Raw genomic sequence first — 17,168 nt, 5'->3', positions numbered from 1 at the left:
CAGTGTGAAAAGTCCTGTATGTGCCTGATTGGATACTTATCTGGTATCGTTCTTGCATTGAGAAGTCTGTAGTCACCGCATGGACGCCATCCATTGTCCTTCTTCGATGCGAGGTGAAGCGGAGACGACCACGGGCTGTCAGATGGACGGGCTGTTCCGTTGGCTATCATAGCCTCAAATTCCATCTTTGCAATTTTAAGTTTGTCAGGAGCCAAGCGTCTAGGGGAACAGGAAACGGGAGGGCCAGGGGTTGTGCGAATGTGGTGTGTAGTGTTGTGTTTGACAATACCTGGAGTACCAGCGGGGCGTGTTAGTTCTGGGTATTGCGCTAAAATTTTATGATAGTTAGTATCACCACAAGTTACAACCTTAACACTAGAAATATTACAATTAATCATATTACAATTTATTGCTGAGCTGCTGACATTGGTTAAGCCATCGATCAGTTGTTTATTACCAACGTCAACAATAATTTGGTAGTGCGAAAGAAAATCTACACCAATAATAGCTTTAGTGACGTCAGCTAGAACAAAACGCCATGGAAATACGCGACGTAAGCCTAAGTTAAGGTTTAATTGAATGTAACCGTAAGTATCGATGACGGAACCATTGGCAGCACACAGTTGGTAATTAGTTTTACATCGTTTTTCAGACACAGCAGTTATAGGGAAAACACAAATATCACTACCGGTATCTATTAGATATTCAACATTTAGAGTGGGGTCCGTAATGAAAAGACGACCAGGGGAAATGGGACAGGCGTTAGTCGCCATCACTGAGTGTGGTACGCGTTTCGTGTCGTGCGATGCCTTGAAGTCGCATGGCTTAATGCATCTATTAGCCTTTGTGCCATGTTTGTTATGGTACCAGCAGACAGGATAACGCCGGTAATTAGAGTGGGACCGTCGAGAAGAAACACGTTGACGACGATGGGGAGAGGGGTCTCTGCGCACACGGGGACCGGGTCGGGAACTGCTTACTTGGGTGGATAGCGCGCTCGCCTGGCGCGTCAGCTCCACCACCTGGCGTGCCAAGTCGTCCATTGCTGAAGATGATGATGAAGTAGTCGCCGCATCATGAGTAGTGGGAGCCGCGATTTCATACACGCGGTCACCTAACTCAGCCAGAGCGTCCATGGACAGCGTAGGTTGTGACGCGACGATCGGCTGCAATCCAGCAGGCAACCGGCTGGTCCAGATTGTTTTCAAAAAATCTTCTGGGATTTCGGGACCAGCCAGGTGCTGCAAATGCCGTAGAAATTGGGATGGCTTGCGTAGTCCCAGCTGCTCGTGCATCAACAGCTGTTTCACTTTATTTTCTCTGGATACGGACAATCTTTTAATTAATTCTGATTTTAATTTATTATAATCAGCGGGGCCGGTAAGGATGTCTTCGACCTCGGCCGCATACTGCCGGTCCAATGTGGCCAATATGTGATAAAATTTTGTAGTATTGTCAGTTATGTTCATTATAGCGAATTGTCCTTCGACTTGTGCGAACCATATTGCTGGCTTTTCAGGCCAAAAAGGTGGGATCCGTAAATTAACGGATGGTTGCTGGGCGGGCGACACGTGCGACGGTCGTTCCGCCATTTTGACGCACCTTCGCGCTTGAGTATTTACTCGATCAGCGTTGTCGGAATCGCTTGCACTAGACATAGTTTATATAGGTATATAATTATAGTGTTCAGAGGGGTCACCAATTTGTGGGGTGCGTGATAATGGATAGGTATTAATTACACTAGCTACAGTACCTTTTGTGATGCACAAATAACCACACACTCACAGTTTTAACGTTTATTACTCCACATAGAAGGAGAGGGACAATTATCATATACAAGCAACACTTTGGACATGAAAATACAAGAACAAAAAAGACACTGACTAGATGCGCATTCGGTAACTAAGATCGAACTAGTAAATTTTACAATGAAGAAACTTGATGCAAAGTATTACGATCTACCCGCTGGGATCGTGATAATTTAGTCGCGGTACGCATACTACGCAAATACCGCGACTATGCTATAGAATAATAAATATTATAATTATTTTGTATAAGTGTAATGCATGTCTGTATTTCTTGTGTTTTTGTGTAATGAATGTTTGTGTTATAATTAAATACGAATATAAATATGAAATAAAATATTTAAATACTTGTTGTGTGTAATAAATACGTATGATAAAATACATACACTAAAATATTGTGTGTTAGCCACATATCATACTTAGATTTTCAAATTACTGTCAATATACAAATATGTAAGCGATGGAAAAAGGTTGATTTTCTCTCGGAAACTAATGTTTTAGCTATCTAACCTAAAAAATGCAAGGTACAAATTTTAAAAGTGATTAAATGCATTTTAAATAATATAATAGTAAATTACGGACGTTGTTATATCGTTTTATTATAAAAATATTTTTACATATTCAACGCAAGCAAAACTATAATTTCTATCAAGCATAGTACTTCGTACGAGACACCCTGTATATATGTATTTTACTAAGCATATAATATGAGCAAATACATCACCAAACTTCAAATATTTGGCAAGTAATATCTAATTTGGGAACTAAATATAAATCAGTAATCTAAAAACAACTCAGTATGGGGTATCCTAATTTTGTTACAGACTACGCGGGGGCCTGAAGATTTATTTAGGTTACCTATAGACTATAAGCTATTTCTAATTGGTTTTATGATATTTTGTTTTAACAATTTACAATATGTGTATGATAGATGTTGCGTTTTTTTACGTTTGATGAAAATTAATATAAGTTAAGGATTTTACATATTTTAGTGTATACTGAAATGCTGAACAGATTTGATTATTGTTCTAAAAGAAAATAATTCAGTAATAAAGATATTGTTTGCAATTTATTTTAGTTGGTACATATATGTTGTTATATGGTTATCAAAATTATGTCATTTCAAATCCAAATCAATTCTAATCTATATATATTAAAATGAAACCCGTTTCGCATAGCCACGGCATCACGTGTGAACGGCTGAACCGATTTCGATTCAATTTCAAAGTACACGCAAACTATAAACTAAGAATCACATTTTTCCCAAGTATTGTACCAGTCTTCTTTAAAACAATTCCCCAGTTCGTTTCCCCAGTTCATAATATTACAAAAACGCCATAGATGAGACAAGATAAAACGCAGACGCGGCATTCCAATTTGTTACCTCCAAGTAATTGTATCATAACGACAAGATGAGTGAATCCCACGTCTAATCCCACTCCTAATCCCAAATAAGTGACGCCATTCATAACCAGCCATTTCTTACGTCCAAGTGACATTTTCTTATGTCCAACTCATATTTTTCTTGGACAATTAAATTTTACGAGCACTGATTCACTCCATTGTCTTTGGTTTTGTTTTGGTAATATTTCGTCTGGGACGTTAATTTTTATTTCGGTACTTTCCGTTTTTGTGGGAGTTTGTAATTTGTACTGTGATGTACACCTAATGTATGGAATATGCTAGATACATTTGAGAAATGCTTTGTGAATGTGATAGTTCGATTATAAAAATTTAATGCACCTATAAATGTTGTTTGTCTATAATTGAACACAATTATCTTAAAACAAATAAGGCCATCTACGGTATTTCAAATCTACTGGACTAATTTAAATATATATGCATGAAATAAGCATATTCGATAGGCCGGTTAATGCATCTTTGATAATTTTACGTAGAATAAATAACTGAATATCTGGATAAAAAATTTGTCAGACCAAATACAAAATCTATACGAAAAAACTGCAAGCTAATGATTTCAAATAACCATACCGGAGTACTGGGTAAACGCAGCACGGTGGGTATAACGAGCAAACCATTACAGTCTAGTGTCGTTCGACCTATGAATTATTGAACTACTATAAGCGATCGACTGTTGATTCGGCCTGTTACGTAATTGTTATTCTGCTCATCTCTTGAGCATTGGGGCCGTATCCAATGTGTTGAATTAATGAATGCGTCTGTTAATTGGGCATTGATGTTTTATTTATTTTTTAATGAGGGTAGGTAGATATTAAGAAGGGTTGTATAAATAATTGTAATTATTTTAAACACAAAACTAAAACGATATCAAATGGTCAGAACTATACGAAATTAAAATGGGACCAACTGTAAAGCACTTGCTTTCAAAAAAAAAAATAATAATAAAAAATCCAAACTTCTGTGGTAAAAAAAAGAAACAGAAGAATTGAGAACTTCCTCAAATTGATCGAAAACATCAGCTCAGTATGTTTATTCAAAACTATCGACTAGGAATTCAAACACTATAGTATAAAATAACTTGAAGCACATCAAATCTTTTCCACTTTTTAAAATGTAAAATCACACGCTAACAAGGTGCGGGGTGGGAGATAATTAATAATTCATAGGCGAGGCTCCCGTCACAAAATATACTTTGCAATTCCGAACTGTTTGGACAGGCGGGGACAGGCCAAAATGTACCCTGCTATATTCGATATAAATATTTATGGTTTGCATGCATTTTAGTGTTAGATTTGGCTTTTCCGCGCGTAATGATGTGAGGGTACTGTAGTTGTGTAGTCTGTGTTCTTTTGTGTGACTGTTTTTTTTTTTTGTTTGACATAAGATGTAAGATTAGTAATTTTATAATCCATTACGTTGTTTTTTGTTATGTTTGGGATAGATAGCTTGATTATTTTAATTGGATCTTGATGGATTAATAGTTGATTCTAAATGAAAATTATTGTGATTCCTTCACAGATATACCTATTATCAAATAAAATATATTTTTAATATGATATTACCATACAATTAAAAATTGAACTCGTAATGAAACTTTAGTTTTAAAATCGATAAACAAGCATGTGCTATTTCCTTTAATATAATAAAACATTACAAGATTAAACAACAAAATGTATTTTTGTGTTTCTCAGTTACGTGTAGATATTCAAAATGCCGTCAGCTAATAGGCCATTATGTGAACATATACAGCGTGTGTCATGGATGCTAAATTCCATCAGCCTGTATAATTACATGGATGTTTTCTTTCCCCTATACTCGGGTTACCCAGTGATGTGCGTGTGTCGATATGTCGATAAAAATTGTAGCTGTTTTGTGTAAAGGAAATTATTCATGCTTTTTCGGCTGGAATATTTTATGTGTTATTTGATGTAGTTTGCAAAATTAATATGTAGCTTGGTAAATTCTGTGCACTGACATTACAGTTTTTTTTAAAGTCATTCTCTTGTATTAATTTGTTTTCAATAAGCACGACATTTTAAATATTTTGGATATAAGTTTAATAGTATAAATTATTTTGCTACACCTTCGTCCGTTTTGAGTTAATCTACGCAATAATAAATGTTATCGGATCTGTTTCTAATAAAATTAAATCGGTTCAACTGCTTTGATGTGAAAAGGAAATATATAAATAAGTAGTCCCTTCCAAACCATCGATACAATTCGATCGACATTACGCACATCACTAGCACAAAGAGAGGAATGCAAAAAGAAGCGAACTGTAACACAAAAGTGTTTAGGTTGTCGCAAAAAAGACTTCGAATATCTGGGGGGTGGTGAGTGTTGAGATTTATGTTAAAATAAGTTCTTTTTTGTTGGTATTTTTTTATCTATATACAGTTTTAGAATTTCGCAAGTACGTGTAGAAAATAAAGAATTAACGGATTTTAAACACGTCTAATTTTTTACTAGCTTTTCGTCGCGGTTTCGCTCGCGGTGTTTAAACTTACCTAATTCTAAACCGCAGTGTTAATGTACTTGACACCTTCCTCGAGAACCATGCTATTCATTTGTGAAAACAGAAAGAAAATAGTTACAGTCGTTTTTGACTTCATACCGATATTTTTAATTGTCTTCTATTTTTAGTATCTATTTTCAGACATTTTTAGAAATAATCCGTCTTAACTGGTACCTAGTAAATAATTAGTAAAGTTTATTAATTTAAGAGCTATGTTGTTATAAGTGACTATTCTCGTAACTCGCGCTACAAAGACACGCTAATACGGGACCGTCTATCACACCGTTTTGTAAGTACCGATATAGTGAACTTTGCAAGTGTATTATTACGGTTAAGAGTTTTGAAGATCGATGTTCAAACGTTAGAAGAAAAAGAAATAAAACACAACAGATTAAAATCACGCGTTAATTTATGAACTATGACTCATTTTTTGTTTGAAAAATGTGTCTTCTCGATACCAAAGAAACGAACAGGAGAAAAAGCATCGTGAATAATATTGAAAAATATTTATTTTTAGAGCAGTATAAGTCGCGTGGGTCAGCTACTAGTAAGTTAAGTAAATTAGTAGAAAATCTGCACATATAGAATAAAAGTCAATATTCATGAAAAAGTATGATTTAAACTATCATCTGTTACAATTCGGTGTGATAGCAGGTTCTAGAACAGTAACTGTATAATTACAAACATAAACATACAGCTTTAGAAATTCGTGCGCTCAGTTAAATTATAATGTTTACATTCAAGTTGACTGGAAACGTCCTTTGCACCAAATGTTAAGTATATTAACTTAGAATTTAACCGGTTTAAAATGCGATTTTTAATTGGTTTAAAAAACATATTAAAAAATTATTTGAGACTGATGAAAAATAGTTATTGTTTATTGTCCGATCTTTTCACGTTTTTAGGGTAAAAGTGGTAAATTCTATAACGGAATAGAATGGGTGAACATTTTGCATCTTAATAGATATTATATAATTATCTACTGTTAAATACTCAGTTATTAACTAGATACTCGTATGTCTCTTCTAAACAAATTTCATTAGCATTTGACATTCTAAAACACCGATCCGTAAATAAGGTGAACTTTGGTATTTTATCACGATTTCAAAGAAAACATTTTGTACAGACGCGTAGAGAAGTGTTTAGTGACATCGCAGTAAATAAGGTTTCCCTTTTGAGAAAAATGACTCGACCTTTTAAATTAAACGTGCAATTTTAAAAATTAAACCCTCCTTTAGGGTTCGCTGAGAAATGGCGTCTTGACGGCGGAGAGAAAGGAAATTATTACGGAGTTTAAAGTCTCAACTTCAATATTAAGTTGGGAAATTAAAAATTTACAAGTGTTTTTTATGTAGTTTCCTTGAGTTTGATTTTACGATGGCTTTGTATGGAGATAAAATAAATTACTAATATAAACAATGGAGTGGCTCAATGGTGAAGACCTCAGACTTCGATTCGATAGTTCGAGTTTTCGGGAAAAACTAACGCGGAGGAGATGAATGGATTATTCAATTTATCTGTGTTAAAATCGCGTTTAAATTTTTGTTAGTCTATCTAATTTTTTTTAAGTGTATTAAAGTAAGAACATCTGAATTAAAGCTACTTCATGCTATTACCAAAACTATTTTATCATATCTCGAGATGATGTTTTAGAATTACAAATTATACCGAATATAATATTAATATCTTCTAAAGTGTTAGCTCAAATAATTTAATGTCTGCGAAATACGAATCTAGGTTAGATACTTAGAGGTAAACCTAAAATATCGATTTACAGTTATATTGAAATAAACAGAAACCTCATTAATGTTAATATAGACAAAATAGACTAAAGAATATACTTTCAATAAATTTTTTATTTTATTTTATTTTATTTTATTTGCAACACAAACACATATAACAATAATATAGGTTTACTTATTTAACTTTATAAACCTTAATGACTAATTGTTATTGCAATCACATGTGTTGACTACTAGACCATAAATTACAATCGCTTACACATAAACAAAGAGTAATCAATATTTTAATTAATAGATAATAGGTAATTTAAAAGGGAAATGGTATAAAAACTACTAAGTAGAGACAAATTTCCAATCTATTGAAGGACCTGCGACAGTATAGTAAGGTTATCAAATAGGCATTTCCGAAATCTAATAGGTTTACTCCCGAAAATGTCAAGATCTGGAATTATCTCGCACAACTTATTGTAATTTGTGCAGATTCTATTTAGAGTGCTATAATATGCTCTTTGGGTGCGGTGGATTGGTAACGTGAAAGTTCGATTATTTCGATTACTTCTAGTGGTAAATGAAAGGAGATTTGGGAATGCTTCATCTATTACAATTATATTTCACTAGCTGCTCCGCGCGGTTTTACCCCCGTAGCTCCACTCCTATTGGTCGTAGCGTGATGATATATAGCCTATAGCCTTCTTCGCTAAATGAGCTATCTATCACCGAAAGAATTTTTCAAATTGGACCAGTAGTTCCTGACATTAGCGCGTTCAAACAAACAAACAAACTCTTCAGCTTTATAATATTAGTATAGATTGGATGAATGTTTGTTTTACTTACAAAAGCTCACATTTCTTTGAGAGTTTAGGCAGAGATAGATTACAGTGTGAATTAGCATATAGACATTTCCTACAGGTACCACAAAAAGTCTGGTTATTTGGAAAGAATTTTAAAAGAATAGAAAAACAATTTTTTAAATGATCAGAAAAAATCGATCACGGGTCCGAATTTCAAAATTTTTCGTTTATATAGCATATGAATGCTTTAAAACTAAATATTATAAACCGCTTTCCACCCGCGGATTCGCCCGAGTTTTCAAAGTAAAACCCACATATGTATTTCCTGTTCCCGTGAGATAAAACTATCCTATGTGATAATTCAAATTACTATATGTGTGCTAAATTTCATTGTAATCGGTTCAGTAGTATTTGCGTGAAAGAGTAACAAACACACACATACACATCCTCACAAACTTTCGCATTTATAATATTATCAAGTACGATCAGAGTGCTATAAAACTAAATATTATAGACGATAGAAACTTTGATATTATAATGTCACGACTAAAATCTAGCTAAATTTAAACAAATATAAAACACTTGTAAAAGAAAGCAAAACCAGATGATATCTTAGCAATATACGGCGCCTGTCCGCAAACTCATTAAATTCGTTTCACGCTTAGCCGTTTCACTATTTACACTGTCCTTTGAAGCTCTCAAAGGAAGATTTTGTTTAACTTCCGAGACCTCATTGTAATGAGTTTTTAATATTATTTTTTTAGTCGCTCAACATTTTTGCACGCGACTGTATTTTTTCGTTAAATCTTTTGTTCATTGTTTGTATTGTTATATTTTTCGATGAATTTTCGATAATTTCAATGGCTTTATGACTATGAAATTTTTTCGCTTTTTATGTAAAGGATTATTGTTTAATTGTATGAATTTTAACGGTATTGTCTGTTTTTAAGGAAATAATGGTATTTTGTTTTGCTCGATCATCGTTGACTGCTGGTTACTTGATATATCTCATTTCATATAGAATGTGGATTTATTTATATTATGAGGAGGTACTTTTTTACCATTGCTATGCCATTTAAATTTCATGATTATGAACAAATAAATAATTATAAATAAATCTTTTAATTAATACCATTGTAGATAATATATTACATACTATTATAAATATTTTACACACTTTTATTGACACAGGCTCTTAATATATTTATAGACTGTTTTTCAGGTATTTTATATATATATTACAATTATGAATTAGGAATAATAATTATAATAATATTTATGCATTTAAATTAAATAAGTTATTTTTATTATAATAAATTGATATTGTAATCATATTTTAAGTACACATCGTTACAGAACGTTCTATAATATATAACCGATCACCCATCCAATACCCGACCGCACTTAACCATCCCTACCCTTCCAGATCCTCCAGGAGCGCCCTACATAGAAGGCTACGCGGAGGGCGAGACGGTCCGTCGAGGGCAGAGCCTCGAGCTGGTCTGCAGGAGTCGGGGCGGGAATCCGCCCGCCCAGCTTATTTGGTACAAGAATGGGGAGCAGATACGGATGGCTTACAGGTTAGTTTAAATTCATTGTTCAATGTTAATGTGAAGGTATTTAGTATATTAACTCAGGCCCCGGAATCACAGACACAATAGAAAATCTATTGTGTCGTGGACCGATCGGGCCGCTCGGGGCTCAATGGGATGTGAACGTATTGCTTACAGGTTAGTTTTTGAGTAATTATTTAATAGGTAATAATGATAAATCGTTTTAAGGCATTGTGTTTTCACCATTAATTTTCGAAGACAAAAATTTTATCTTCGAATTGATAGAAAAAGAAACTAAACTATCAAAAGATAAAAAATATGTAGTAATAATAAATTGAGGTTTCAGAACGATACGATCATAAATGTTTGTATAAACATTTAATAGACTTATTTTATCAGTACTTTATGCATAATCACAGCTACAATCTAATTTTTAAATCATCAACTAGTACGTAAAAGAACCAAATATATTGTTAAAATTCGACGACATGTAACATAACATACACCTTGTCCAACGTTCTGGATTTTATAAAGATGCCTTGTAGTATGTACATACAGTGTGTCAAAACGCTTATTTACTCTCGTGTATAACCAGCCTAACAAACGAACAACATTAAACTACTCCATCAATTATACGACAAAAATCTGCGATCGAAAAACTCAAATTAAAAGTCAAAAACAGATCCACGGAATATGCTATCAAAACTTCGACTTTGCTTACAACGGGTAAAAAACCTCCCGGGGGGAACCCCCTCCCCTTATCCCAGACGTTTCGTATTAAGCTGAAAACAGATAGGGCGTATGTCTCCTTGATTTATGTAGTTGCTTAGTGATGGGGCGTGTCGATGTGGATTGTCGATAAAAATGAAATGTGTTCAAATATGATATAATGTTTGTGATTCGTTGTATCATTTGTTGGTTATACTTGTAATGATTTAGTCCTTTATGTCAATGGAATTTCTAAGTAGTTTATTAATATGCTAGAATATAAATTTTATCAAGATTATGAGCGTAGTTTTAGCTAACTAGGCCACTCACAACCCCTCTCAAATTGTTGTTCATTGCTTTGTATAGCTTAAAAAATAAAACCCTTACTTTTTACATGAATTAAACATGAAATACAGTATTAAACATTACTTTTCCTTTTGATTTATACTTAAAATATTTCAAATTTAATTTATAAGCTGTCAAGTCCGTGAATAAAATTTGCATTAAACCACTTGTTTAGGAACTTAATGCAAATATTTTAAGCTGGCAAATCAGTCAGTCTCGTTCACAATACTTTTTTGTATCTTGAGAGAATAATATGGAAAGTGAAATTAGGCTTGCTCATTTTTATCTTGAATGTTAAAAACTATGTAAATTTTCGTGGCATTGGTTGGCATATTATGGATGAATATAGATACAGTTTAGGTATTAATGAACTGTTTTAATATTGCTATAGTTTCAATAACTGTATTAATTAGCTATCTGTTTATTAAAATACAACTTAATCGGCTCAGTATTTTTTTGTGATTGCGCATTACATTTATTCATTTCATATTTTTCGATTCAAAAGGAAAAATTTCCTTTTGATTTTCATTTACAATCGATCTGCTCTTTACATTTAAATATTTTAATATATACTCCATCTCCATAAACCGTAAAACCTCCCGAATTTTCCCCAAACACTCGAGCTGTTAATAATTTGATATTTCTTTGAAAAACAACACCGCATTCATCCACCTTTATTTATAAGTCCCGTAGGACTGCTCCTTAGTTACATTCTGAGAATAATCTCGAAATTACGTTACATTCCCTTTATCAAGAAAGTTTTTTTCTATAATTTTATTATTTATGAATAATTAAAAATTATTTAATGGCCGAAATACCCTCGTAAAAGATTTTTTTACTTTTAAAGTATTACTTCAAAGGCACGAAGGACCTGATCCTAATTGTGCCCAATTATAATTCTTATTACATTCTCATTTGCTCTTGAAATATTTTTAATTGAAGATGACGTTCTTTTTTCTTGTAACATAATTATTCTTCACTAAACCTATCTATGTATTTAGTATCTATAATTTAATTATCTCTCTAAACCTGTGTTTTTCTAAGAATAAACAACTCAAGTAAGTTTTCGTGAAAAATTAATAATAGTCTATCGAAATTGAGTTTCTAGGAAATTATGTTGTTTGAATATTTTTGAGAAAATTATATTTATGGTCTAAGCAGTATCTATATTTTTATTAAAATTCAGTTCCAACAACGTTATAGGTAACGTTAACGTTACACTAAATATTACTTTTATATTAAATAATAAAATTTTGTCGATAGAATTAGCGACATCCCTTAACAAATTATATTAAGATCTCCTAAACGGCGCCAGAACTTGATTTATACGACAATTGCATATCTTTTGTTAACATTATCACAGGAAATAAATTAACTACGACATTACAGAAACGGGTATTTACTTGAATTAAATAGAAAAATCATTGCTTTACGACGATTACGAACGAAAGCCATTTAGAGGTACTCTTACTTAGTACTCGAAACTGCCATTAAAGTCTAATTAGCTATATAAAGCACTAAGTACAAGCTAGGCCCCAATTAAAAGGGACTTGAACTCGTTGAACTTATATTATTACAATGGAGTTCAAATAATCGACAATTTTCACCCCTTTTCAATCTTGACAATTGAATTTATCGATAATCGATCGCACAACACTAGAGGAAAGTAACAATAACGTTTTATTGTTTTCTTCACCTGTATTGATTTCTCTGTATGAATATATTTGTCTGAGTTATCATTTATATTTTATGGTGTGTTAGGTACACGTGTTATAAATGAAAATTGGTTTGTGTGTTTGTTCTTATATTAACACTGCAATGGAGAAACAGATAGACATGAATTTTTGAACATCGATTTATATAGTACCTACAGAAAATATATGTGAAAACGACAGTGATCATAAGCGAAGATATGAATACAAACCTTCAAAATTAACCTACTATATATCAATATTTCGTATTTTGTTGTCCGAAACATATTTAGTCGAATATTTATTAGTATCCACATATTTTCCACTACATATTACAGTTCATCTTCATTCAAATTTCATACAACATACTTCCAAATCATCATTAGTTTCCAACAACAAAAAGTAAATATCTTCCATATCTAAAAAAAGGTAAAATACCAAAAAACCTTGTAAAAACGTAACAAATAAATCCAGTGACGTTCGCAATCACAATACATAAAGGGCGGTCACATTTCGGCGAGTCGGGAAAATCCCCAGAAATCTGATCCAATAATAACGTAATACGATCCCGATCGACGAGTGACAGTGACTGACGGGCGTCAGATTATACACGGGCGGGTGAAACGCGGCGTTTTTTTCTTTAGTTTGTAAAAATGTCAAACGGAATCGCATATTTTTTTAACAAAAATCTTGTATAATTTTTAATATAACAATCCATACTAATATTATAAATGCGAAAGTAACTCTGTCTGTCTGACTGTTACTCAATCACGCCTAAACTACTGAACCAATTTGCATGAAATTTGGTATGGAGATATTTTGATACCCGAGAAAGGACATAGGCTACCTTTTATTGCGAAATATGTACCACGGGCGAAGCCGGGGCGGACCTCTAGTATTGTATATAACGCAATATTATGATCGCGATCGACGCGTGACAGTGACTGACGTGCGTGTCACGTTGTACTACGCGGTAACACCATCCAACAGAGAGACAGTGTTCTGACGCTAACTTCTTTCCTTTTTCCGAAAATGTTAAAGTAGCGCGCATACATAATGCATGCATCGGCATAATAATTCGACATCAGGATAGCGCTATGAAGCGTTCTATTTGACAAAGCCATGATTTTTTTAAGGTAACAAACTCGTTTATTTTTTAAGATCTTGTGTGTAATGTAAATGTTGCCTTCGACTTGTGACATTGACTAATATAATTATAACACGCGCGTCATGTGTGTACACGGACGGGTAAAACGCGGCGGTTTTTTTTTAACATTATTTCTTTATGGTCTGGTGCTTAGTGGTTTGAATGGTGTTTCTTTAAAGTGTCTCGAGTTAAATTCTAACATCCTATGGAACACTGTTACTTTTTTTTTTGTCGATCTTTTTCAACGTTTTAGTTTCTTGTATCAAAATAGCGTGCAAATCCACGGGTTAAAGTTATACTTTCTATATTCAATGTTCCCGTAATTTCAGACCTAACACCCTAAATATTTCAAAGCAAATTATAATTAATATTTGATTTAAATTGAACCAATCATAATAGTTTGAGTAATCCAATTTTCTTCATAAAAGTTTTTAATTGAGTATGAAGTTATTAAGATCGAGAATTTCTGAGAATTTGCTTATTCTGAGGGTAGTTATTATAAAATATATTTGGTTTTGGTTTGTAAAAGGTATGAAGATAAAAAACGACGTGTGGCTCTCGGGGACTGCCGCGGTAAAGCTATTGCATGCTATACCTTCAAGCCACACCTCCGTCCGTCGGAGTGGGGAGCGTGAGGTTTTTTCGTTACGGAATTTCTCGATTCGGTCCCCGCGCTCAAGGTCCGCGATAGAAGCTATGCAATAGCTTAAAAATATCTCAAAACCTTACAGTACGATATCGTTTATTACATGACATGAGTTAGTTTAAAAAAACTCATAGTTTTGACTAAAACCTACTAACTCATAGTTTTAATTAACTTTACACAAAAAAAGAATATCTATATAAATTTTTTAAATCGGTCCAGCAGTTTTTGTGTGAAAATTTTACAAACATACGTACAAAACCACAAATATATCTTTACTAGCTTTCTGCCTGCGGCTTCGCCCGCGTTATCAAAGAAAAACCCGCATAGTTCCCGTTCCCATGGGATTTCCTGGATAAAACCTAGCCTATGTTGCTCAGTGAAGATGCAGCTTTGTAATTTTTGAAATCGGTCCAGTAGTTTATGCGTGAAAACCATACATACATACATAATTACAAACCTTTCCTCTTTATAATATTAGTATAGATAATAGTTTAGATATCTCATATTTCAACACACTTAGTTATATTTACAAACAACAAAAACAAATATGTTTTCCAGCAACCATAATACACAACCTTTCAAAGGAGATAGTAAGAAGCGGAGGAAATTAGAATGACCGCGTCGAATTTTATTCTGCGAATATATTCCGTTTATTGGTTTCCATACAAAACCCCGACATTATTACTTTTTATAAATTACTTTTATTGCATAATAAATTTGCTTCGATATTGCTGGCGTTTTTTTGGGTTGTTTGCTTAACGTTCAGTTTATTAGATTGGGCCTTGGAGACGGTTTGAATTGTCGTTAATTTTTGGTAGATGAGTTCAGGCTGTTTTTGTATTGTCTATATATAGAAATGAAACCCGTTTTCCTAGGTCACGGCGTCACGCGTGAACGGGTGGACCGATTTCGATAATTCTTTTTTTATTTCTTGAAGTAGGTACGAGGATGGTTCTTACTTCTTATGTAGAGAAAACGTAAATATGTACCACGGGCGAAGCCGGTCGCGGTGCGTTGTTTTATAGAAATGGATTTTACATAAATATGTAATTTTGTTTTATGTCTTGGTTGCTTGATTTTGAAAATTCGTAAAAGTTATGAAGATATGTAGTTGTATTCCAAACTGTCCAGCCGTTTTTGAGTAATTTAACGACATACTTTAAAAAAAATTGTTTACGTAAATTAAGTATAAAATTTACGTACAGATTATATCCTTCTTGCAAAATAAAAATCAACTACTCACAAAAATTCACATAAAACTCAACGTCAAGCTATTTAGTCTACACGTACATACATACATACAAAAAGCCCAGCAAACAAACAACCCGAGGGAGTAATTTAGATTTAATCGTACTTAGCGTTATTCAGAGCACGCTAGAACATTCTCTTTGGAATTCCCGTTTCTGGCTTCTGCGGAGTTATGTGCGCGGTGATCATGGTCAAGTGTGTGTAGTGTAGTGGTGAGATGTGTGTGACTGGTGGGAAAAGGGCGTTTCATAGATAAAAAAAATATATTTATTGAGTACAAAAATTAATACAGTAGGTACATTTACAGTGTGGCTCTGTCTTCCTAACTAGGAAAATCCTGTATTAATACAGTTCCTTTCCAGAGAACATGTTCAGAACAAAACAAAGATTACATTTATATACAAAAAGAGATACTTTTGGTTATTATTATTATTGAAGTAAAACTTCTTTAGGCCCTTGAGAGTAAAATTTCAAGGCCGCGTCATGGCAATACCGTCACGTCATGGTATAATGCGACGATGTCATTATCTTTGAATCTTACCAAAAATGTAGGTATTACAGGACTTCTCTGTGTAAAAAATTACAATCAAAGTCTATAACGATAAAAGGGTTTAAACTTTAAATAAAAAACAGCTGCATAACCTTCTAGTCCCTTGCAAATTTATTCATACAAAATCGAACCTCCCTAAATTTCACAACTACCCACCCCCATAAATAAATTGAAATTGCAATTCACAAAGACCCTACGTCATAGAAATATAAAATACAACGATACAATTTTATAAAACGGTCTCAGCTTGAATACATCACTAGTGATGCGCGCCGGAATGGCTTATCGATTATCGATATCGACACGCTGGCTCGACAATGGACCGACGACATTTTTACGAGCTTCCGCCGTAAGGGAAATTAAATATATTAATATTTAATGTAAAGAATTCTTTGGAATAATGTGTTTTAAGGTGATGTTTACAGAAATTTAGAAAAATGATGAGTTGAAAGTTAAAAATTTCATGTGAAATACGTTAGATATGACTTTGTTTTAAGACACAGTAAATTTTAAAATGTATGTTATATTTTGAGTAAACATTATTTTCAATTTTTAATACAAATCTCATCAAATGGACTTAGATCACGTTCCATAGGTATATAAACTGTTTCAAATGTAGTGTTTTTATCTATAAAAAAATTACGCATATTTTTGAATTTAAATATTTACTACCATAACAATCTACCTATATAAAAATACAAAACTTCCTACCTATCCCTACAAACAACCATCAAAACCGGGCCATCCATTACATATACATAAAACACATAAAAACCCATCTTATCAGTAACGTCTACTTATCCGGCTTAACCCGGGATCGAACTCTGACCCCGGCAATCCGGGTAAGTCGTTAATCATTTTGTCTCGCGTCTTTGTGATATATAAAAATCTTTTTATTAACGTATGGGACTGTATTGAAGACAGTCGAAGCTAGAGCTGGTGAATATAGATTTTCTATTCATTGGAACTGCATTTTAGAATCTAATTTTATTACAATAAATAAAT

At 33.2% G+C, this 17,168-nt stretch overlaps 1 protein-coding gene across 1 annotated transcript in view; it reads left to right on the top strand.

The window, feature by feature from the left end:
- The window catches only part of LOC123703730 (nephrin), a 187,580-nt gene that overhangs the window by 123,437 nt on the left and 46,975 nt on the right, over nt 1–17,168 (top strand). The window contains exon 8 of the mRNA XM_045651828.1: nt 9,702–9,855. Coding sequence (XP_045507784.1) covers nt 9,702–9,855 — 154 coding nt within the window. The remainder of the gene's footprint in view (nt 1–9,701; nt 9,856–17,168) is intronic.

The sequence above is a fragment of the Colias croceus genome, chromosome 27, assembly GCF_905220415.1.
Source record: "Colias croceus chromosome 27, ilColCroc2.1".
Classification (NCBI taxonomy): domain Eukaryota; kingdom Metazoa; phylum Arthropoda; class Insecta; order Lepidoptera; family Pieridae; genus Colias; species Colias croceus.
Note: the sequence above shows the minus strand (reverse complement) of the source record. Positions and strands in the feature narration are given on the sequence as shown.